This window comes from Notolepis coatsorum (genome assembly GCF_963971535.1).
Source record: "Notolepis coatsorum genome assembly, chromosome: 9".
NCBI classification, from domain to species: Eukaryota; Metazoa; Chordata; class Actinopteri; order Aulopiformes; family Paralepididae; genus Notolepis; species Notolepis coatsorum.
Window position 1 is genome coordinate 42,766,869 of NC_140173.1, and position 26,078 is coordinate 42,792,946.

The window sequence follows — 26,078 nt, forward strand, 5'->3', positions numbered from 1 at the left end:
CTTGAACCTACTTGATACAGTTTCTGTGCACCCCTTACATCTCCACATTCCCAGCACCTAACCCTGTAACATAAATAGAATATAATAGAAATACTTTAATCATCCAGAGGGAAATTTGGCACTACAAATTGCTTACAGTAAACATTTAGGTAGACAAAACAAATCACAAATAAGAACAAAAAATTGCCTAAGAATAAAGAATAAAATAAAATACGGTCCGGGATTCACATTTCCTATGTAATGTATGTACATGCTAATATAAATACAGTAACAAATAGAGATCTACATTAAGTGTATTGTAAGTGTAATATTGACAATGTTGTTTTAAAAGTAAAAGTCCAGGAAGATGGTAACCGTCACTCTGTGCTCAGTGATGCAGTGAGGCACAGTGATGCATATATAGTCTGATCACTGTGCATCACTGAGCACAGAGTGACAAATCAAGACCATTAGTTATATTATTAAAGCTCTGATCTATAATTATAATAAAAAGATCTACTGCACTAACAATTCAAAACATTATGGAAATGTACTAGTGCTATCAATTCATAATTAATGGATATATGTTTAAATACAAGGACAAACACTAACCAGCAAAATGTGTTTTAATGTGTTATGATGCTGTTAAAGAATGCCTTAATCTGTAGTGATGCAAAAGCTTGGACCTACTTGATAGTTTCTGTTACATTCCCAGCAGTATTTATATGCTGTCGATGCAGGGTTTACTTGTTGTATTTTGTATTTCTCTTCATCCATTACTTAATCTTACACCAGATGTGTATCAACAGTAGTTTTTTTCCCTTATTTTCATTTGTTTGTGGTAACAGTTCACAGTATTTTGTATTTGCCTTTTAAATCTGCAGTGAGCATATGCACTTTATAGAGAACCACTGAAACATTATTCTACAGGTCATGTTTTTGTTCCCAAAACTACATTGCGGAGCTTCAAACACACCAAGACACATACACACAACATACACATACATTTGTATAACACCAAGACACATACATGCAACATACGCACACATTTTTATCACACCAAGACACATACAAGCAAAATACACACACATTTCTATCACACTAACGTACCAGGAGTTCTTAAACAATGAAATTAAAAGAGAATTAAAACAAAACATACAACTGCCACCCATTTAAAGGAAAACTCCAACATTTTGGGAAATTAGCTTATTTAACATATTCCCTGGAGTTAGACAAGAAGATACATACCTTTTTTGTCTCTGTGCGTGCATTTAGCTTTGGGAACAGTCGCTCCGTTAGCGTAGCTTAGCTTCATCACTGGAAGTGGGGGAGAACAATAGCCTGATGTTCCCTTACAGTGTATACAGTCACCAAATACACTCCAAATACAACTCCAAAACGTTCATGTAAACATGTTGATCCTATGATCGTGGATTATAGGAGAGGACAGCAGGAGACACACACACCACTGATGATAAACGGGGCTACCGTGGACAGGGTGAGCAGCTTCAAGTACCTGGGGGTCCACATCTCAGAGGACCTGACATGGTCAACACACATAGTCACAGTAGTAAAGAAGGCGAAACAGCGTCTCTACCACCTGAGACAGTTAAGGAAGTTCAGAGTATCGGGGAAGATACTCCAGTCCTTCTACTCAGGAGCTGTAGAGAGCATCCTGACCGGAAACATCACTGCCTGGTATGGAAACAGCACGGCACAGGACAAGAAGGCCCTACAGAAAGTGGTGCGCTCAGCCGAGCGTACCACGGGTATTGCACTACCCCCCCTGCAGGTTCTATACAACAAGAGGTGCAAATCCAGAGCCTGCAGGATAATGAAAGACCCACACCACCCCAATAACAGCCTGTTTCAGCTGCTGAGGTCAGGCAGACGCCTGCAAATCCCAGCTACTAGGACAGAGCGGCTTAGGCTCAGCTTCTTCCCCCAGGCCATCAGAGCCATGAACAATGTACATTGAGTGCTCAGAACATTGAACTGTCCACACACAAGCACACATGAACACACACACGACACGCACACTGTGCACGCTCACACACGAGCAGCCACTTAACACTTTAACATGAGCGGGCACACACTCATGTCGCACACACGCACACTTATGGCCAAAGGAAAGGACACTTTAAATTAGAATAACAGGAACAGTGTATTGCACTACCAAAGCTAACTAGCATGTCACACATGCGCTGTAAATAACTATGTACAGATACCGAGATGTCACTCCATGTTACCTGCTACCTGTTACTGCACAATGTTGTTTCTTCTTTTGATTCTATTATATGTACCACTGTATTGCACATCGTTGCGGGAAAGACCACCCGCATTTCATTGTATACCTGTATGCCGTGACAATTAAAACTCTTGACTTGACTTGACTTGACTTGTTGTGACCTGTGTATTTACCACATGGAGAAATAAAAAATAATTGAATTAGACAATTACGTTTTCTAAGCAAATATACTCGGATTTTTTTTTGCCTAAGCACTTGTCTCTGCGTGCAGTCAGTTATTTCTACGTGAAGCCGTGTTTGTGGACATTCTCATTAATTCAAAGGATCCGAACCGATTGAAGTTTATGGATACCATGACTTAAAATCCTTTTTACCTTGACGATTAAAAGCCTCCCCAATTTAGAAAACAGTAATCCAATGGCTGGTATTGATAATATAATACTAACTACTGCACGTAGCTAACCGGAGCTAACACAGAACCGGATGGTCACTAAAGCAAATAATGACTTCCTTTCTGGGGTTTTCAAAATAAAAGTGCGACGTTTATAGCAGCGGAAAACGTTTATTTTGTACATTATCTAACGTTCTGTTTCATGCTAGCTTCCACTCAGCGTCATATTGCATATATCTCGCTTCAGCGTATATACACTGAATAATTTGAAAATGTACCTTTACATACCAACATCCGTCTGACCACACCCCCATCTGCTGCCTATATAAGCAGGGGTGGGGCCACACACTCATCTCCTTCTCAAATTTCACCACAAAGAAGTGCCTGTATACCACCACTTGAATTAGGAAAGGAAGAGAGGCAAAACAGAAGACAAGGAGATTCGTTGACATTATATCTTTATTTTCTCTCTCACTATTTTCGAGAAAATACGGCGATATTGTCTTCGTCACTGGAGTGTCTGGAAGATGATGATCATTCTGACCTCCACCGGCTTTTTCGTATTAGGGGCTCGCGCCGCTGATATACTCCCCAACTGCAGTCCTCCTTGCAGTGGGTATTGACCCTCCGGTCATACAGCTCGACTGTGGGAGGCACCGGCTGTTGTGAGAAACTGGGTGCTTCCGTGTTGGGTGAGTACTGTTTTGCTTGCGAGCGCCAGTTGTCTGTTAACGCTATGGGGGTTAGCTGACAATTTTATGAAAGCCGACCCCGGACTGGGGTCCTCTGCTCGGCTTCTTAAGCGGCGGACAGAGGATCTTGGTCTGACGCCCATGATGGTCAACCTAGTGGGCCGCGACCGAGACCTGGGCCCTCATGCATCAACGTGTTCTACGCACAGATCTGTGCTTACCCTGTGCGTACGATCATTTCTAAGCAAAGAGTGGGATTCATCAATTTGAACTTGAACTTGACTTCGTGCTTACATCTACGCACAGTTCAGACCTGGCGTACCTAGCGCCCAGTGGTAGAATATATTATTACAACAAGGAAATGAGCTTCTGTGCATAATAACACTGGCACGTTCTGTACGAACCGTAGTTCATTATAGTTCATTGTAAAATAGCAACAGTAGTGTAATTATGGTCAAAACCCTATAAATAGCATTTGGAATAATAGATCTTTCTCTCAGAATGAATGCAGCATGGTTTATATAGCGTTATCGGAATATACGGGGTGTAGGCTACTGACTGACTGCGCTCCGCGTAGCTTGATTGATTGATTGATTGAAAAGTTTATTAACAGAGTGCAGAATGGGTACAGTACAGTACAGCTCAGTACATACAATTGTTGATTGGGGATGCAGACCAACTTTCGTCTTGTTTACATCAGGGTCCCCCATTTTCAATTCATCATAAATCATAAAGCTCAACTCGTTATTATTCTGCGCAGACCGCAGAAACACAGGAACGTTTTGATTATATTTAAAAGGCTTCACGTTAAACGAAACAAGTGGAACTTCGAAGCTGTAAGCAGAATACAAGTCATATGAATATAGTGTTCTTCCCCCTTTTTACTGTATAAGAAAGAATAGAAAACGCATTGCAATGACACTATAGTGGACAGACTATGTATATGATGGGATTCAAGTTCGCGTTTTTGTTGCTCATAGGCATGCTGTCAGAGTATGATATCTTAATCAAACATTCTAGAACATTTGTCGTCACAGATCATGTCCTAATAGAACATAGGCTATGGCATGGATCGTGATATTGTGTGGACTGTTATTATTACTGTACACCGGTACCACCCATTGTGACTACAGCCTTGTGAGTCCCGCACACAAACATGATGGAATTCAAGTTCATGTATTGAAAGGCAGGCTATCATACATGCAGTGAGATTCATTGTTCTTGTATATGCTCTCGTATTATATTGTTTATATAGGCTACCCAATACTGACATCAAAATAGATTGTAGTATGCCTCTAGAAATCATATGCAGCAGGTAGAAAATTGACGGGAGATCCATCGCAATTTGGAATAAAATTGAGGAGAACTTTAATCCCTGGGGTATTAATCAAACAACACGGGAAAAGGCAGTCATATTCCAGCGCGGTCTTTATTAGCCGACAACGAAATAGATGCATCTAAAAATCATATAGCCAATCGAACACAACTAATAAAGGCATTCATATTACAGCACGGTTATAATGACACACAACCAACGCCAAACAGTGGTCAACGAACGGTCTTTATTAGTATTTTGAGCTGTCCAGGCAGAATTGCAGCAATGGTCTTAGGGAGCCGTTGATATCTGACATCACCGTTTACAAGTCCGCCTTTTATTATTTATCCCATAATACGCGATAGCGATATAGTGTCTTCTTGGTTCGACAGCAGTGAATTCTCCGTGGAGTTTCTAACGGGTCGGTCCATTATTTCACATCGCATGGGGGGTGTTTCCTCATTTTCATGACCATATATGGATAATCATGCACGAGCATTGACGGTAGAACAAAGTGGTATTCATCATGACAGGTGTGCGTAGAGCCTGCGTACGCAAGTGTGATGAATGCCGACTTCCCTGTGCGTGCGCTAGTTCTACATTCCGTGCTTACGTGTGGAAGTAGGTCAAGTTCTACGTCCACGTTGATGCATGAGGGCCCTGGTTTGAACCCGGGATTCTCTGGACGAGCGGATGCTTCTCTGTCCCGTGCAGGCCCCTTCTTTCACATGAATGTGGAAGTACACCCTAACGAGGAAATGTGGGCATGGATCTTCGTTATCGGAAGATCCATGCTCAAGTCGGCTGCAGCCCGGATGGGAATTGTGCCAGCTCTGCTGTATGTCTGGTAAATCACAGTTGAAAACTGTGTTTGACATTTCTTTTTCTCTTCCCTCTTAGGATGGGGAGGTACTCAGGCGGCGGCCTGTCTGAAGTGTGGCTTATTATGTCGTTGTGTACAGTTCAGGTGATAGCTGCTTAGCTGGCGTGCTAGTTTGTGGCCTACTGTGTTAGCCAGTCAGCTGTTAGCTGCGGCGCTAGCTCGTTGTGTTCAATAGGCTAGTAAACATTAGCTTGTTGCTATCAGTCGGACGGCTGTTAGCTTAATGCTACACTGTGGAACGTTACTGTGACTATAATATACCTTAAACACTCTGACTACGACGTCATCTTTGACAGAGGATGTTAGTCGACCCTACACCCGGGTGCCAGTGCCAGCGAGGACTTCGTCAACATGGAGAACGGCGGCTGGGTGGCGTAGCGGACATACCCTTGTCACCAACGCAGGAGATGCTGGGTTCGACTCGGTGTCCCGTTAACCAGTGTTGCAGTCCTCTCGACCTGCGCTCAGGGTGAAGGTAGGAGTCCTGACCGGACTTTAAACACTTCTTCTTTTCTTCCCTTCTAAATGTTTTGTAATAACGATGTTTCCAAAACATGTGTTGCTGCAATACATTGAGGATACGACGCGTGTTGTGTGTGAATTGTCTTGTCACTGGTATAGCTTCTCTCTCGATAGTAAATCGGCGTTGTTTTTACATGTGTGAAAATGAACTGGTTAGTTGTGATGAGAACATGTGTGTTCATGTAACGTTGTAACGTGGGTGAACTCACAACTAAGAGGGTTAGTTAACCTGTGAAGCTATGCTTAGTGACATGTAATTGAGGAATGAATCTTTTTCTCAGCCTGTGATGACAATGAACAGCATGTTCACATATTAACAGGGGTACCTGTTCAACTTGGTCGTATCAAGGGTAAGATAGGAGGGGTGACCCCCCCGGTTCCCTGGGGCTTCCCCCCCCCTCCTCTCAGACATGTTTGGTTACAATATATTGTGTCACTGTGTTTGTGGGGATACGATGTAACCCTCAGCTTAAGTTGCTGGGGTTGTGCTTCCGCTTGAGAAACAATTTTTTCCTAAAGAAAAGGTTGTTTGGTCACTTATCATGTGTGCTTAGCAAGGTCTGTGGCCATTACATAATCGAGGACTTGTGTCTTCTCTCGTTATGAAAAACGGCGTTCCTCTGTAGTAAGAGTGTACTTTTGCCATTTTTTGTTGTGATGAAGGGTTGTGTGTGTCGTTGTGATCTACAACTGGGTTAGGTTTGGCCCACAGAAGCACATGTGTAAGTCTGGACCGGGGCTCTTAAAGGGGCCCTCTCTGTGCTGTGTTTTTTCCTTAGTAAAACTCAGATAGCAGGTTAGCACATGAGCTATGTGAAGCTGTTAGATGCTTCATGTAGCATGCTATGACTGTGTCATGCTCTACTTTGTCATTACATCGTATCAGGGGTGAGGGGTCGTAAAGGGGTGAACTGGTAATCCTTTCCTCCCCTTTTCTGATTGGTCAGGGGTTAAAACCCCCTGTCCTTCAAGGTTCCTGTCACGTTGCTGTTTGGCACGTTACAGGGTGGGGGGGGGGGTTTCCTGGTCCCACGCCCTGAAATATTGGGCGTGAGCACCGCGGAAATTTCCCCGCCATAGAGTACGTCACTGAGCGCGTCTCTATTGGTAAGACTTCCGTGGGTTGTTCAGGTCCATGTTATGGATCTGTTTCAGGGAGTTGTCAGAGCTCCTCCTCACGAAGCTCCTCCTCAGGGAGAAGTGCCTTCTGTGAGTTCGGACTCTCCTTCCCAGTGAGGGAGCCTCCTCAGAGTTTCAGAGCCTCCTCCTCAGATTGGCAAGGTGAGTAGAACTTCAAAAAGGAGTTCTGCTCTATTGTGTGTGTATTCGATTCAATTCGATTATTGAGTGTGTATTGGTTCAGTGCCTCCTCCTCGGAGAGCCCTAACCCAAGTGTTACATACAGTAGAAGCCCTTAGAAGTCAGGCATTTACTGCTACTCTGCCACTACTTCACCACTCTGATTTTGTGACTCCTATTGTTCTCGACCGGGCCAGATTTCACACCTCCACGGCTGGGGAGATTTTCATCTTAAATTTTTATTTGTCCCAAATGTCCCAGCCCCATCCGATTTCTTAGATTTTTTCACTGTTTATTTATCATACATTGCAACACTAATATATGGTCAGTACGCCAAGTCAGACTGCCCATATAAAAATTATCTTGGGGGTCTGAGGGCAGTAGCCCCCGACCCCCTCCCTGGGGAAGCACTTAAATTAAGTACCAGCCCCCGAAAATTAACACCTGAGTGAGTTCTAAAGTGACATTGGAGTGGTAGATGAGTGGCAGTGGGGACGTGATTCTCGAGGGCTTCTACTGTAGCTCAATGTTGCAATATTTCTTTTCAATCTATACAGCTCGCGTGGGAAGTCTCTCTGGGGATTCCCGTCTCCTCCCTGTGGCGAGGGTGGCGGGATGTAAAAATTAAAACAATTTTTACCCTCAGCTGCGTCATGTGGGATGCATGTCAGTCTGTGTTTCTTTCTTTTTTAAATAAAAAGAGGAAAGAACATGAAGCACGAAGGCTCCTTGTCGTTCTCCCAGGCGACTTGGAGGAACAATGTCTGGTGTCTTGTTAGACTATCCATTGATGTGTTTGAGTCTCGACGCGTACATAGTGCTGGCTCGGGGTGTTTCTGATAAGAATCACGCAGGAGGCTAGTACGCCTTGGTTGCTCGTTATTAAAACAGCGTTTTTATAGGGCAACTGGGATGGGGTTTTTTCTCTTCCGAGCGCCTGTTACTAGGTCTCGACGGATTCTCGTTCATGTCTGGGGGATGTTAACGGAATAGATCAGAACATAGGTAGAGGGGTCTTAAGCCCTTGGGGTGGGCCACTGAGCGCGGTACGAATGGGACGTCTGGGTGGCGCCCTCTTTTCATGTTTTAGATCGACACGCGTACCTACCCCCTCTCTTGGAGTGGGGATGTCGGCGTGGTTAGGGCACGGGACTGGTTCTGGTCACGCTGGTCCAGGTCAGTTAACCCGTTGTCCGCCGGGGACGCAGATCTGCTGTTCTGGTACCCTGAGGGACTTGTGCTTTTTTCGGGGGGAAAAAATGCCGGGTCGGCCCGGGTGTCACAGGGTTGGGCGTTATGGAGACCCTTTGTTGGGTACATGTTGTACCTGCCACTATGAAGGGGCTGGTTCTCCATTCTTTTCGCTCCTCTCTCACGCATGGCGAAGAGGGGGCTGTTGGGGTGGTCTTTTGGACATCCTCTGGTAGCCCTGTGTGCATCCCGAGCCGCCGGGCCCCGTTCGAAGTTATGTTTCGTCGACCCGTAGGCCTGGAATAACCCTTTTTGAAAACTGAAACACTTGTACTGCGGTATAGCCAGTGTATACCCGCAGGTGTGTTTTGGAGTTTTTCTTTGAGGGGTTATAGGAACAACCACCGCATGTGGTACCAAGAGGGTGGTTGATTCGCTGGTGTGTTGGAGCAGAGTCAACTCCCGGGTTACCCGGTTGAGTGTGCCCCTGCACGTTCATGACGTCTGCCAATCGTGTCAGCCTTCTCTGCCTCGACCCCTCTGGGTCGGGTTTTTTGGTGAAGGCTTTGTCATGGTGCGCAACAATGCCAGCATACGCCCCTTCCGCCGGGGTGCTGTTTCAGTTGACCCCTTTGGCGCCTGTCTCGCCCGCAGTGCTCCAGGCTCGGGTCAAATGCCTGCTGCCTGGATTGAGAGACCGACCCCTTCTGGTGGTCGTCACCCCGGTGCGCTGCCTGCTCCCGCTGTAGTGTAGCCTCTTGAGTGCTTCGAGTTACAGCCATGCTGACTGCCTGTGTTGCAGGGTCAGTGTGCCAAGCGGCGTACTAGTGGAGGGAAGGGCCCGCTCTTGGAGGGGCCCTGTCCGAATACGCTGGCGATGTGGGGGGCGGTGTCACTAAGTGACCGCCTGGTGAGGTCTTGATGCTGTGGCGTCATTGACCTCTCCGGGCCCCCTTTTTCCAGGGGATCCTGTCCCTTCAGTGGGTCTGGGTCTTCCTTCGCGCTCCGCTGCTACGGCCTTGCCACAGGGTTGAGTTTGCTCTTGACCCCATGATTTTGGGGGCAGTAACAAGGTTTGTTCCTTCCGTTCGTTCCCTGGTGGCATGCGGGTTGTGCGTGTGCGTAGTCGTGCGGTCAAGCCACGGTCTGCTCACCCTGTGCGTTGAGTTGCTCGAGTTTCTCTTCGCACGGTCGGATCCGTCTCCCTCCCGTCCTCCAATAGGGAGGGTATCCCTCCATTAGGGAGGGTCGGGGGGCTCGGTCCTCCCCGGTTCTGATGGTTGTGGGGGGCCTCAGTGGGGTCCATTTGTCGATCTTCTAGCTCCCGCTCAGCTCCTGTTATGCAATATGACGCTGAGCGGAAGCTAGCATGAAACAGAACATAAGGTTATGTATATAACCAAGTTCTGTGAATGCTAGTGACGCTCAGCGTCTAGGCGCCACTGCGGCCCTTGATTTTTCATTGTGGTGAATTTTTTTGGGAAGGAGATGAGTGTGTGGCCCCACCCCTGCTTATATAGGCAGCAGATGGGGGTGTGGTCAGACGGATGTTGGTATGTAAAGGTACATTTTGAGATTATTCAGTGTATATATACGCTGAAGCGAGATATATGCAATATGACGCTGAGCGTCACTAGCATTCACAGAACTTGGTTATATACATAACCTTACATTAACATGAACCTAAACTAACTTTAGGTTAGTTGTAACGTTAGTTTAGGTTTGTGACACATGGGTGCTAAGCTGTCCATCTTCACTTGCTTGCTGTTGGAGGTGTGACTGGTCTCCAGCTTTCTTTTCTGTGAAGCAGAAGTCAGTTTGGAATAATTATCCAGCTGATGTGGGTGTTTTCTCTGCAAAACCAAAATCAATTTTTTTAAACACTTTAAATGAAAGTTACTTTATGGGCGGCTACATGGTGCAGTGGGCAAGGCGCTCACCACGAATACTGGAGACGCTGGGTTCGCCTGTTCGAGCCCAGCGCTCCACATTGCTTTCAGTTTAGCTGGTCGTCCGTACTAATACACATTGGGATCGGGCGTTGTGGACAGCGACTCCTACAGGTCGGTTGGTGCGCCTGCGCAGTAGAATCAGGAAGCGATGGGGGCGGCGCCCCTCGGACTCGTGCTATGTATGACTTAGTCCACATTGCAGCCGGCTTGTGGGAGGCAAGAAACAGTGTTCGAGACAGGGGAGGGTTGAATTGGATGATACGAAATTGGGATGGGAGAAAAATTGAAAATGGGAGAAAAAGTGGATAAAAAAATGAAAGTTACTTTAATGGTCAGACCAAGAAAAAATAAACATTACATTTTGTTTTCTTAGCTTTTTTTTCTTTTTTGGTCAGAGTGTATGCTGGTTTGTGTTTCAACCTATAGGCCTACCATACACCAGCTGATTTCACGAATTAGCTCACCTCCACAACCAAGAAGGTGCACTAATTAGTGAAATTAGCTGCTGCAATCCATATACTCTGCCCAAAATTAAATACGTTTGATACTAAATGTAGCTATAGGCTATGACTGTTCAGTAATATCACTGAAACTGTAAAAAAGAGGCATGCTTGTAAAACAGTGTCATCTAAATGTTTGTGCATAATATAATTCATCTGAGCCATAAATGTCTCAATCGTGTTGAGACATATAGATTAAGACTGAATCAGTTTGTACCATAATTTTTTCAACAATATATTGTGAGTAAACAATTAATGTGGTCTACCTAATGTTACTGATCAGTTGAGAAAACCATTAACCTAAACTAAGGGTTATGTAACTCCTCTAAATTTAGATAGCTACATACATATAACTTCACTAGTTCAGTTCAGTTCAGTTCAGAGTTTTTATTTGCCACATGGAATCATACAATCAGAGTTTCTTCATTACACTAGCTAAATGATTCACAAATAATCATTAATGCATCCAACAAAGTAAGAGGGAGAGTGTGTTAACCCAACAGTTTTAGATTAGTGTACTTAGCTAGCTAGCTAACGTGTCATTATCATATGGGTGGCTAGTAGGGACTAGACAACTTTGCTAGCTAACATTAGCAAGGACAAATCATGAAAATGTCTGTCATCCTGCTAAGTAAGCTAACGTTAGCTAGAATTAGTTTAGCTGGTTAGCCAAGTTAATCTTCTTAATGACTTTAACATTACTGGAATCGATAATGTTGTCTACATTAGCAAAACGAACTTAGTGCTGTGCTAGCTACATTAGTAAAGTAAAATAAAACGTTAAAACGTAAAACAGGAAACACTTTAGCTAACCAGCAAACTTGCCTCGACATGTTTCTTCAAATTCAATGGAGAATTTTTGAAGGCAGAGATTTCATGGTATCGGGGGAGGCAAAGGAGACACTTCATTTTATAAGAATCAGTGTTGACTGCGGCAAAAGAGGCTCAGTTTATGTAGATAAGGCCATGAATGCTCGTCTTGTCCGTCCACACCGTCGCCGACCATTGCGTCCTCTTCATCACTCATTGTGGCCATCTTCTATGGCTTGTCACTCTGACTGTCTATTCTTCTGATAGCAGGTGTTTAATCAAAGATCCCCGCTTTCTAGTCTTGCACAAGGACCAATCCGCATGGGTATGGGCGGGTTCATTTTCCATTGATGGGGATTTGATTGGCTGTTTACCTGGATTAATAACATTAACGTTAGTTCGGCCAGAAAAACAATTCAAATATTAATTTAAATGGTTGGACCTGTGAGATTTGTACTTTGTACTTTGTAGGTCTGCATTTTAAATGTAAGGAGTAAAAAGTATGTTTTTTTTCTCTGAAATGTAATGGAGTAAAAGTACAAAGTATACAAACCTAATAATACTTGAGTAAAGTACAAATCCCCCAAAACAGTACTTAAGTATTGTAACAAAGTGCAATTACTCAAGTACTTGGCTTACACTGCTGCATTTATCTATATCCCTCCTAATTCTGTCACTGTTTGATGTCACAAAGAAGGGTGTGTCCGAAAGCTGTCTACAACATTTGTAACAGGTGATGAAAAAGTAAATAAATAATTAACTATTAGACATTTGTTAATGATGAATAGGCTTCACTTCAGATTAGGGCACACAATAGCATCTGCAAATGATTTATAGATGTTTTATGAATGTCTTAACAAATCATTTGTTGAACATGAACAAATAAATGGAGGTACAGTATAGTCGTTTTTTCATATCCATTTTTCAAAGCATCTACAAATGTGTTACTACACATTAAAGAACATTATTTAATGATGAACAAATCAAGTACAAACAATGTTGGTAATGAGTTATAAATAATGTAGAACTAATTTGTAAATGTTATACAAATATAGTTATAAATGATTTAATAATAATTTACGAATGTATATAAATGATTTGTTCATGATTAGTTCATTATCTACAAATACCTTATAAAGGTCTTATAACTGAGTGTTATTATAAAGTGTTACCTTTTTATCTATGTCTAAGTGAGGGTGTTTTTCCTCAAATGTGGAAGATAGCTGTTTTTAAATGATGACGATTCTGACTTGAGTTATTTTGTATGTTACAAGATACTTAATTTTAAGTCAAGCACTTTCATATATGTTATGTTTAAGTTTAAGTCAAGCACTTTCATATATGTTATGTTGTCTGTTTAAGAAAGAGTGAAATAAATAATTTTATTGAATAAATAAGAATCGTGTGAGAGAATCGTGATCTCAATTTTTAGAGGGAAAAATCGTGATTCACATTTTAGCAAGAATTGCCCAGCCCTAATATGGATTCAGAACTGCAGCTGTTAACTGGATACAAAGCTATCTATGTAATAGACAGCAATGTGTTGTGTTTAATGGTACCCTGTCCAACTTTAAATCCCTACAGTGTGGGGCGATGCTGCCTGGGGCCCCTCTTCTACGCCATTTTTACAAATGATTTGCTATGGGTATTAGAAAATACATGTATGATTATGTACGCCAATGATACTACAATGTATGCATCATCAGACAAGACAGAAGAGCTTAATGAAGTCCTTCAGAGAGAATTGAACTTAGTGTCCACTTGGGTGTCTGAAAACAGGCTGAAGCTAAACATCTCAAAAACCAAGACCCTAATATTGGGATACAGGCATGCTATAAGAAAAGACGTGAAGCTAAGTATATCTTTAGACGGAACAGTTATTGAGCAAGTTAGAGAGGCAAAGCTATTGGGTGTTTATGGATCACTCTCATGGTCAAATCACACCAACAATGTGGTTGCCAAAATGAGCAGAGTATTTCATTCATCAGAAGGTGTAGTTATTTTCTTACCGATCTGATATTGAAGCAAGTGATACAGTCATTAGTTATTTCTGAATGAATGAATGAAAACTTTATTTAACAGATTGCAGAATGGGTACAATACAGTACGGCTCAATACACACAATTGTTAAGGGGATGCAGACCAGAGAAAGACGTTTGTCTTGTTTACATCAGGGTCCCCCATTTTCAATTCATATTGACATTTATGACATACACAACATACATGACATTTATGGCATAGGGACATACAGGTATTTAGTACTGTTACATTTGTGACATAAACGGTATTCAAATATACAGTACTGTTACCCATAGATCCTGACAGAGTATATACATATGATGGGGAGGAGACTGTACATTAGGAGGGGGTGGGTGGGTGGGAGAGAAATATACATACGGTGGGGAGGAGACTGTACATTTGGAGGGGGTGGGTGGGTGGGAGAGAAATATACATACGGCGGGGAGAGAATATATACATGCGGTGGGGAGGAGACTGTCTATTAGGAGGGGGTGGGGGGTTTGGACATTTACGGTGGCCAGTTTTGAATTGCAGCCTCCCGTAGGTGCTCTTTAAGAGCGGTTTTGAATGTGGGTAGGGATTCACATTCCTTTACAGCTTTGGGTAGGGCGTTCCACATTGATGTGGCATAATTGCGAAACGTGTTTAGTCCCTTGTTTGAGCCGAATCTGGGTTTAACATGATTTGTTGAGCTTCCTCTGGTGTTGTGGTCGTGGTATTCACTGACCTTTGAGAAGTATTTTGTACATGGGTACCTTAGTCGTATAGTGTATCTTGTAGACCAGGCCCATTGCAAGTTGCTGTACTCTGTTGTCTACTCTAAGCCATCCTAGGTTGTCAAAGTGGGCAGGGGTGAGGTGGGTTCTAGGGGTAAGGTCAAGTAGTAGTCTGACCAGTTTGTTTTGTGATGTTTGTAATCTTGTTTTTAGCGCCTTTGAGGTGCTTTGGTACCATGAGGTGCAAGCATAGTCGTAGTACCCTTGAATGAGTGCTCCTGCCAGAGTCTTCAGGGTATTCTTGTTTACCAGAGAGGAGATCCGGTACAATAATCTAGTTAGTTGGTTGACTTTTTTTATTACATTGGATGCCATTTTGTCACAGGAAAGATTTGCCTCTAGGATGGAACCCAGGTAGGTAATTTCATCTTTCCTTGTGACAATATTGTCACCCACTGTAACTGAGAAGCCATCGGTCTTGCTGAGTTTGTTATTTGAACCGAAGAGAATGGACTCTGTTTTGCCCATGTGTAATGATAGTTTGTTATCAGCGAGCCATATGCAGCCATATGCAACTTGTTCTTGTCAGAGACCAGCAGGGCTGAGTCGTCCGCAAACAGGAACAAGTTGCAGTCACAAGCTGACGACATGTCATTTGCATAAATTGCATTCTCACCTTGATTACTGTCCAGCTGTCTGGTCTAATGCCTCAAGACAAGAGCTCAATAAGATCCAGCTCACTCAGAACAGAGCGGCCCGTCTGGCCCTGAACTGCTCAATGAGAAACAGTGTGGATGGGATGCATACCAAGCTGCCGTGGTTGAAGGTGGAAGACAGACTGGATTGCAGCCTGATCTTGTTCATGAGGAATATATCTCAAGAGAACCTATCTGTTTGTATTCACAGCTAACATGTACACATGATCGACACAAGTATGGTACTAGGCATCAGTGGCGATTTTACCACTGGGGCACCAGGGGCACGTGCCCCCCCTGAAATCTCAGGTGTCCCTGAGGTGCCACCCCAGAAAAAAAAAGTTATTAAAAAAAATAAAAATAAAAAATATATAACCCTAACTAACCTTACTGTAACTGCAGCTATGGTTAACCCTTTAATCGCCAAGGACGAGTTAACACGTCAATCTCCGCCATGCGTAATCTGCCAATGACGCCGTAACACGTCATTGAGATCAATATTTCAAAAATCTGTGATGGCAATCATATTTTCCCCGCGGAGACTTGAGATCTCCTGTTGATCTCCTCTCAACTCTCCGACGGTTCAAGAGCGCCATCTGGTGGCCGATCGGCGGATCGCCCAAACAGCAAACCGGAAACAGAAAGTGGTGCTCATCCAAATTCGGTCCGACCACTCGCTATAGCTCCCGGGGCTCCATCTCGACACACTGGATAATCGATCGCTCGCCCTAACTCAATAAACAACGTTATTTGGACGTATATAGTATTATACAACCTGGAAATGGTTCATCTAGATCAACTGGGGTAAGTTTCAGCGTTTATTATTACCGTGTTCGATACAAACTGCTCTGATGATCATATCACCCACACTACATGAATCATCTAACGTTGGCCACGGAATTATAAACGACCCCCCCCCCATCCGGTCAACATCAGATGATGAGTAATAACTTCTAGAAGCACGTACATTTGACATTTTTTATCTGGCGCCGATCGCTATCAAACTGTATTTGATCATCAATATAATGCATTTATGGCTATAAATCACGTTCTGCAGAATGCTGCAGAAAACGATAAAAACATATTTATACTTTAGACCATATTTTAGTATGAATATGTGAATGAAAAAGTAGAACGTTGCTACATCCTAAACGATAGATACTTGAAGTTGAATGGGCCATAGTAATGTCAATTTAGCAATACAATTAAAAAAAAACTAGCCCTGCAAAGAAGGGGAACATCCCCATAGATTTACAGCGCTGGCAGATAGGGGTATATGATCAGAATAATCCCTGGCAGATAAAGGGTTTTAACAGTTGGTTAATATAGTTATTTATGTTTACAATTTATATGCTTATTTTGTATAATAGTAATAATACACTCAATTGCTTTTCAATGTGTTTCTTATTTGTTTTATATAAGATATATATTAGTGGTGCACTGTTTTCTATTTTATTTGTGCAATTACCACATCTCACGAGAGTTGACACACCTGGTATCCGGTGACGTGTTTCCGCCTTCTCTCTCTTGCGTTGGACCATGAACGTTAGGTTATGACTATAACCAAGTTCTGTTAATACTAGTGAACGCTCAGCGTCATATGCATATATCTCGCTTCAGTGTATATACACTGAATACATTTCAAAATGTACCTTTACATGCCAGCATTCATCTGGCCACACCCCCATCCGCTTACCTACATAAGCGGGGATGGGACCACACACTCATCTCCTTCCCAACAAATTTCACCACAATGAAAAATCAAGGGCCACAGCGGCGTCTAGACGCTGAGCGTTCACTAGTATTAACAGAACTTGGTTATAGTCATAACCTAACGTTCTGTATCATACTAGCTCCCGCTCAGCGTCATATGCATAACAGGAGCTGAGCGGGAGCTAGAAGCTCGACAAATGAACCCCGCTGAGGCCCCCCACAACCATCAGATCAGGGAGGACCGAGCCCCCCGACCCCCCCTAATGGAGGGCACCCCCCCTATTGGAGGTTCCCGGGAGGGCGACGGATCCGACCGTGCGAAGAGGCACTCAAGCAACTCAACGCACAGGGTGAGCAGACCGTGGCCTGACCCCACGACTACACACACGCACAACCCGCATGCCACCCGGGAACGAACGGAGGGAACAACCTCGTTACTGCCCCCAGAAATCACGGGGTCAAGGGCAAACCCAACCCTGTGGCAAGGCCGTAGCAGCGGCGCACGAAGGAAGGCCCAGACCCACCAAAGGGACTGGACCCCCTGGAACGGGGGCCCGGAGAAGTCTATGATGCCAGCATCAAGACCCCACCAGGTGGTCACTTAGTGACCCCGCCCCCCACATCGCCAGCGTATTCGGACAAAAGCCCCTCATCCAGAGCGGGCCCTGTCCCCCCAATAGCACACCGCCTGGCACACTGACCCTGCAGAACAGGCAGTCAGCATGGCCGTAAGCACACAAAAAAGGTCAACCAACGGAAGCAGGCAGCGCACCGGGGAAAAACCAGGCAACAGGCTGTAACCTGAGCCTGGAGCACTGCGGACGAGACAGGCGCCAAAGGAGTCAGCTGAATCAGCCGCCCCGGCGGAAGGGGCGTATGCTGGCGTTGTTGCATGACCAAGCCTCCATTTAAAAAAAACCCACCCAGAGGGGTTGAGGCAGAGAAGGCTGACATGATTGGCAGACGTCATGAACGTGCAGGGGCACCCTCAACCGGGTAACCCGGGAGTTGACACTGCTCCAACACACCAGGGAATCAACCACCTTGGTGTTACCCAATGCGGTGGTTGTTCCTATAACCCCTTCAAGAAAAAACTCCAAAACACACCTGCGGGTATACACTGGCTATACCGCAGTACAAGTGTTTCAGTTTTCAAAAAAGGGTTATCCCAGGCCTACGGGTCGACGAAACAGTACTTCGGACCGGGCCCGGCGATACGGGAAGCACAGGGTCACCAGAGGAGGTCAAACACCACCCCAACAGGCCCCTCTTCGCCATGCGTGAGAGAGGAGCGAAAAGAATGGAGAACCAGCCCCAAGCACACCGTACTTGGTATTCCCAGGCGGTCTCCCAACCAAGTACTAACCAGGACCAACCTGCGTAGCGGCCGAGATCTGACGAGATCGAGCGTGTACAGGTTGGCATGGCCGTAAGCCATTACGACAGTGCAGAGTACAAAATGTACCCAACCAGGGTCTCCATAGCGCTTAACCCTGTGACACCCGGACCGACCTGGCATTTTTCCCCCTGAAAAAAGCCCAAGTCCCTCAGGGTACCAGAACAGCAGATCTGCATCCCCGGCGGACAACGGGTTTAACTGATCCGGACCAGTGTGACCAGAACCAGTCCCGTGCCCTAACCACGCCGACATGCCTACTCCAGGAGAAGGGGCAGATATGCGTGTTGATCTTAAACATATAAAGAAGGCGCCACCCAGACATTCGGGGCGAACCGCGCCCGGTGGCCCACCCCTAGGGCGTGAAACCCCTCTACATATGTTCAGATCCATTCCGTCATCATCCCCCAGATATGAACGAGAATCCGTCGACAACCAAAACAGGTCGTCGGAAGAGGAAAAAACCTCCATCCCAGTTGCTTTATAAAAACGCTGTTTTAACCTCAAGCAACCAAGGCGTGCCAGTCATTCGCCTGATCTTCAACAGAACACCCCGAGCTAGCACTATGCGTGCGTCGGGACACAACCACATCAATGAACAGGCTATTTAGACCTGTCATTGAATCCCCAAGGCGCCCAGGGGAACGACAAGAGGGGTGTGATGCTTCCTAACTCCAACTCTTTTTTAATAGAAAAGAAGGAAGCACCAACAGTATGTATCCCAGTCTACACAGCCGGGGGTAAAAAAAATTCACATTTTTACATCCCACCACCCTCCCATAGGGAGGAGACGGAAATCCCCAGAGAGACTTCCCACGCGAGCTGTACAGATTGAAAAGAATATATTGCAACCTTGAGCCATGTAAAAGTTTGGTTTTAGGGCTCTCCGGGGAGGAGGCACTGAACCCATACACACTCAATAATCGAATTGAATCGAATACACACACAATAGAGTAGAACTCCTTTTTGAGGTTCCATTCACCTTGACAATCTGAGGAGGAGGCTCTGCACTCTGAGGAGGCTCCCTCACACGGAAGGAGAGTCCTAACTCACAGAAAGCCCGAATAGGAGCTTCGTGAGGAGGAGCCCTGACCACCCCCCGAAACAGATCCATCATATGGACCCGAACAGCTCACGGAAGTCCTACCAACAGAGACGCGCACAGTGACGTACTCTATGGCGGGGGAATTTCTGCGGTGCACACGCCCAATATTCCAGGGCGTGGGACCAGGAAACTCCCTCCTCCCCCCCCCCCCCCCCTCTTACCCTGTAACGTGCCGAACAGCAACGTGACAGGAACCTTGAAGAACAGGAGGTTTTAACCCCTGCCCATCAAAGGGGAGAAAAGGATTACCAGTTCACCCCTTTACGACCCCACACCCATGATACGATGTAATGACAAAAAAGGAGTATGACAAGTCATATTCTGCTACATGAAGTGTCTTTTTAACAGCTTCACACAGCTCATGTGCTAACCTGCTATCTGATGTTTACTAAGGAAAAACACAGAACAGAGAGGGCCCCCTCAAGAGCCCCGGTACCAGACTTACACATGTGCTTCTGTGGCCAACCCAACCCAGCTGTAGGTCACCCGACACACACAACCCATTATCACAAAAAAAAAATGGCAAAAACACTCTACAGAGGAACGCCGTTTTTCATAATGAGAGAATACATAATTCTCGATTAGTATTGGCCACAGGCCTTGCTAAGCACACACGAAAGTGACCACACAATATTTTCTTTTAGGAAAATATAGTTTCTCAAGCAGTTCTAGCACAACCCCAGCAATCAAGCTAAGGGTTACATCGTATCCCTACCACACAGTGCACAATATATTGTAACAACACGTCTGAGAGGAGGGTGAAGAAGTCCCCAGGGAACCGGGGGGAAAACACCTCTCCTACTTTACCCTTAATACGGCCAGTTAAACAGGTAAACCTGTTAATATGTGAACACACTGTTCATTGTCATTACAGGCTGAGAAAAGAATCATTCTTTACTCATATGTCACTAAGCATAGCTTTATAGGTTAGTTTAACCCCCTTAGTTGTGAGTACACGGTACATGAACACACAATGTGTCTCAACACAACAAACCAGATCATTTTTACACATGTAACAAAAAACCCGATTTGCATGGAGAAGCTAATACCTAGTAACAAGACAATTCACACACAACTCGCGTCGTATCCTAAATGTATTGCAGCAACACTCGTTTTGGAAAACATCGTTATTACAAAACATTTAGAAGGCAAGGAAGAAGACGCGTTTTAAGGTCTGGTCAGGACCTTTTTCCTACCGGGAGCGCAGACCACGCAAACTGCAGTCTCTAACATGGCACCGACAGTAACACAGCATCCTGTGTTGGCAACACGGGCAGCGTCGCTGCTCCATCCCCGCCGCTACGGTTCCCCTTGTTGACGCAGTCCTCGCCGGACGGCTCTGGGTAGGTTCGACTAACACCCTCTGTCAAAGATGACGTCATAGTCAGAGTGTTTAAGGCATGTTACAGTCACAGAAAACGTTCAACAGTGTAGCATTAAGCTAACAGCCATTCGGCTGATAGCAGCAAGCTAACGTGTACTAGCCTGGTAAACACAGCGAGCTAACGTCGCAGCTAACAGCTGACTGGCTAACACAGTAGGCCACCACCAGCACGCAAGCTAAGCAGCTATCTGTATTGATAGCAACAAGCTAACGCTACTAGCCTGGTAACACAGCGCTAACAGCTGACTGGCTAACAGGTAGGCCACAACTAGCACGCAAGCTAAGCAGCTATCACCTGAACTTGTACACAATGATATAACAAGCCACACTCAGACAGGCCGCCGTTCTGAAACCCTCCTCACCTGTTAAGAGAGAAGAGAAACGAGATGTCAACACAGTTTACAAAGGTGATTTTAACAGACACCTGGCGGAGCCAGCACAAGTCCCATCTGGGCTGTAGCTGACTTGAACATGGAACTTCCGATAACGAACATCCATGCCCACATTTCCTCATTAGGGTATACTCTCATTTGTATATGAAAGACGGGGCCTTATACGGTGACAGAGAAGAACCCACGCATCCAGAGATCCTGGGATTACCAAGTCTACTGGTCGTGTGGCCCACTAGTTGCTATAATGGGCTTCAAACCAAGGTCCTTCGCCGTCGCCTAAAGGCTGAACAAAGGACCCAAATCTGGGGCCGGTTTTCATAAACATTGTCAGCTAGCCCCCATAGCACTAACAGACAAGTGGAGCTCGCAAGCAAAACATTACTCACCAACCTGGAACCCACCGCTTCTCACAACAGCGGCGCGTCCTACAATCCAGCTGTGTCGCTGAAAGGTTTTACCGCAACCAGCCACAGCAAGGACTGCAGTTGGAAGGCATGTAGCAGCACGAACTCCCAATACGAAAACCGGTGGAGGTTTTTAGAATGATCACCATCTTCCAGACACTCCAGTGATGAAGACAATATCGCCGTATTTTCTCGAACATAGTGAGAGAGAAAATAAAGATATGATGTCAACGTATCTCCTTGTTCCTCCTTTCCTCAGAGTAAATATTTTTCTTCACGTCAAGTGGGCATGTGAGCAGCACGTTGCTTGTGATGAAATTTGAGAAGGAGATGAGTGTGTGGTCCCATCCCCGCTTATGTAGGTAAGCGGATGGGGGTGTGGCCAGATGAATGCTGGCATGTAAAGGTACATTTAGAAATGTATTCAGTGTATATACGCTGAAGCGAGATATATGCATATGACGCTGAGCGGGAGCTAGTATGATACAGAACTTGAATGGTAAAAAAAAAAAAAAATGGAATTACCTGGCGTTCTAATAAGTAAAGAACAATCCATCACGCCAACGTAACAAGACAATCTTCCAAGAAACTGACAGAAGACATACTACAGTAACGCATCGATGTTCTCCACCTCGGCGAGGACGAGGACGAGCGCGCTCTCTCACCGGCCGTCTACCCCACGGACGCGCGCTCGTCCTCGGCATCGCCATCGGTCAACCGCCGCCGCTGCCACCGGAGCACCGCGCGCCCCAGCCCAGCCCCACCGTTCGCTGTAAACAATGATGCATGTAGTTACTAGTTACTGTGTGCGATTTTTTATTGGATTGACAAACCAATTCTCTAATCCAACATATATGTAAGGAAACAACATACTCCAGTTAACGGTATATTTTTTTAATGATTCGTTGCGGCGTAATCAATACTTAATTGCGTTCGGGACCTCCATATTTTGGGGGTATTCAACAGAAAACTCGGATCCCCGATTCGGCTCCATCAGTGGGGCGTGAACTGTGGATTTTCAGCCTGGCTCTCTGGAGCTTAAACGGAGTTTCGATTCCTGCCTAGAGTTGCGCGTCGCGGCTCATGCGCATGTGCGCGCTCGGCCAATCAGAGCGCAAAACGCCAATGCGGAAGGACTCTTGGGCTGCCTTTAATATAGACGCCCCCTGTACATCGCCACCTGTCGCCGTTTCCTGGAGTGGGTCTTCGCTCTCTATTACTCCACGGGAGGATCCCAGTGTTCCCACTCCAGATGTCGTGCCGGCTACTTCCCTGGGGTGAGGCTCGCCATCGCTCTCTATTACTCCACGGGAGGATGCCCGTGTTCTCACCCCGTTCCCCTCGGACCCCCTGTGTGCTGCGTTGCCCGTCGGCAGCGTTCTGGTCGGGAGGAAGAAGATTCCTGTTTACCTTTGCCCATGAGGAAGAAGATTCCTGGGTACTGTTTGCCCGTGTTCCAGAAGATTCCTGTTACTTTTTTCCTGCCTGTTCGCCCGTTAAAGGCACAGTGCCGCCTTTTTGTGTTATTGGATTTTAGTGTTTTTCCTCCCTTAAAGGCGCAGTGCCACTTTTTCTGTATAATAAATCATGCCCTTGTTTTGGCTAACTCTGATTACCTGTCTGTGTCGTGCAATTGGGGTCGCATTACAAACCTTAACACTCCAGCCTAGTTGTTGCTGCGGTGATGACTAATGGGGATCCGTAATAAAAGATAAAAGGTACCCAGTCATTCTTATATGATATGATGTGTGTGTGTGTGTGGTGTTTTATGATGGATCAGTAGCGCCTCCTTGCTGTGCAAAACGCTTACTGCACCTGGTATTCCCAGGCGGCCTCTCATCCAAGTTAGTCTGGTCAGTTTGGGGCAAATATGGGGTCAAGGCTGCAAATCATGATTAACATTGAGCCAATGTTTTTCTGTTCATTTAGGGTCCAATAAAGAAAAAAATGCAAGGAGCCCAAAAAATTTGGTAGGCGAAGTCTCTGAAACGGCCACGCCCACTCTTTAGACTTGAACATCTGTATCTCAGCTCCTGAAGGTCGCACAGAGTTGGTTTTGGGCAATTTATTTTTGGGAATGACACATTTATATTAGTGTTATGAACAGACATATGCCCTAAAACCTTTACTTTTTGAGATATTCATGAAAAACCTTTTTTTTTTTATCTCTGAATTGATCAGTGCCCAAGCCACTTCAGCCAAATCTGCTCATGAAGGCCATGCAGTTAGTTTGGGCCAAAGTTCTAAATCTACTCATGGGGCATACTAGTGTTTAGGTTGATGCTTTGTTAGAAGATGAGGACCCCAACAACCACCCAAGAAACAAAGCAAAACACTTGAAGTCCGAAAACACTTTATTTGAACACATCACACATCCCATCACACAGGATTCAAACACTTGCTGAGGCACTTGCATTACATGAGACATCCCCCTGCCAGCACAAGAACATGAGGTGCATTTATTAGATCTGCAGCTACACACCCCTGTTAACTGAGACAATGTGTCTCCTGCGGAAACTGTGCTCCACTTGACAAAGAGTTCCTCCCCATTGGTAGTCCATCCCCATTCAACAACCGAGGGACAAGGGCGTTGTAGAAGGATGTTCCCCCACAGCCACCCTGCCTGGAATGTAGCTCTCAACAGATGCTGTAGAAGTGCATCCTGGCTTGGGGGCAGGTCTCGCAGCTCATCTTTAACTGAGTGCTTGAACAGCTGGAATCTGAGTCCATCTATACTTACACAGTCGTACAGTCCAGTCTTGTTGTACCATCTCATTACCCAGGGTTCAATAACTTCCATGCTGTTCTTAACAGTCTCGATACTAGGGCAGCAACTTAGTCCTCTCAATGCAGCAGTGAGCTCTGTCAACATACTGTGGTTCATCCAGGCTTTGAATTGAGCATTCTTTGAGTGGCCAAAGAAGGCGCTGACAGAATCACAGGCACTGAAAGAATGGAACACAGGCATGGCATCAGCCACATCTCCACCAAGCTTCTTGTGTGCTTCTGTGATTGAGTAGAACTGGCGTTTGTCCGGAACAGCAAAGTCGACGATAAGTTGCAAATCACAACATACTGACAGGAACTTTGTAGTGAACCCTAGTAGGATGACAACTACATCGGAGTCGACTGTTCTAACCATAACTGACTTGATCCCCTTGATGACCTTTATATTATGCTCCTGCTACTTTGTTCATTGATGTTGTCGTCTGTGAATGTTGTGAATAACCCTTGTTTCAGGACGTGAGGAAGCAACATTCCCTGTGATCTGAGGAAGAGGTCTTTCATTGACAGGGAGATTTCATCAAAGCAGACAAGAGTAGCAGAGTATGAGTGTGTCAGGCCTAGTTCAAATGTTGTCTATCACAACTTTTTGTTTCTGTTCATTGAATAGAGCTTCAGTGTCAGATGTCCATTCACAGGCTCTTCAACAGATCCGTGCCTCTTTCGGATGACAGATTGCGATTGCTGTGAATCTTTGTTGGTTTTTGGTCTGATCCTTGTGTTGAAGCTTTGGGTAGGGCGTTCCAAATCTGTATGTACAAGCTAAAATTTTTCTTTTGCTTTTGTGTCAGGTTCCCTATTTCTGCTCTGAACGAATTTACCTTGTGTGCATATTTCACAATTCATTTTGCTCTTGTCAAATTTACCCTTGATCTGCATACCCTCTACAACATTCTGTAACCTGGAAACATCATCATAGTTACAGTGCCCAAGGATTGTGTGCCACGTTTGAATATCGTAACAGCCATTACATGAATCGTCAGTTATAGGAACATCACTCACAGTGTTTAAGTAGTAGAGCCGGTTGTGTTCTTCAATGTCGAATTTCTTGCCACTCTCGTGGATGAGTTCGTCATGTCCTTGTTTGAACTTGATTGTAGCTCTGTTGGCAGTAGCTGCTTTTACCGAGAAGATCTCTTGTAGGTAAGATGGTATCAGGAGCGCGTTCCTCAGCTTGGCCTTCACCACTTTCCCCGTGCGATCCACCAGCTGTACCTCTGCATCGCCCCTTTTGGTCGCCACGCCGCTCGTCCTGGTGCCATCCGCCAGCTCGATGAAGTGCTTCTCTGGTTGAAACATATCGTCGAACATCTTGAATTTGTGTATGTCCGTTATTATGTGCGATGTTGCTCCGGTGTCCACCATCAGCCCTTTTTGCTTGGAACCGGCTAGTTGGACGTTGCTTGCTTTGAAGATATACGCGTGTTCCTCTTCATCATTTTCTTGATGCCGCTTGCTTCGCGTTATCCTGTCTTTTACTCCTGCAGGTTGCATCTGTGTGTGTGGGGCTGTTGCAGTATCCACACCACTTTGTCTGCCTCTGGCGCTCACTGCGCCGACACGCCCCGGCTATGTGTCCCTTCTCTCCGCAGTTGAAGCACTTGACGTCGGGTCCTGTAGTCCTCTCTCTCCCTCGTCCGTCGGAGGCACTCACTCTCATCACGTTGTCCTCGGTGTCAGCATGATAC

The 26,078-nt window shown here is 45.4% G+C and overlaps 1 protein-coding gene across 1 annotated transcript in view; it reads right to left on the reverse strand.

Moving 5' to 3' along the window:
- The window catches only part of dok1a (docking protein 1a), a gene marked incomplete at its 5' end in the record, with an annotated part of 120,484 nt that extends 94,783 nt beyond the window's left edge, over positions 1-25,701 (reverse strand). Inside the window, one exon of the mRNA XM_084321850.1 lies at positions 25,393-25,701. Within this exon, the coding sequence (XP_084177976.1) occupies positions 25,393-25,701 (309 nt within the window). The remainder of the gene's footprint in view (positions 1-25,392) is intronic.
- Positions 25,702-26,078: the final 377 nt, after the last annotated feature.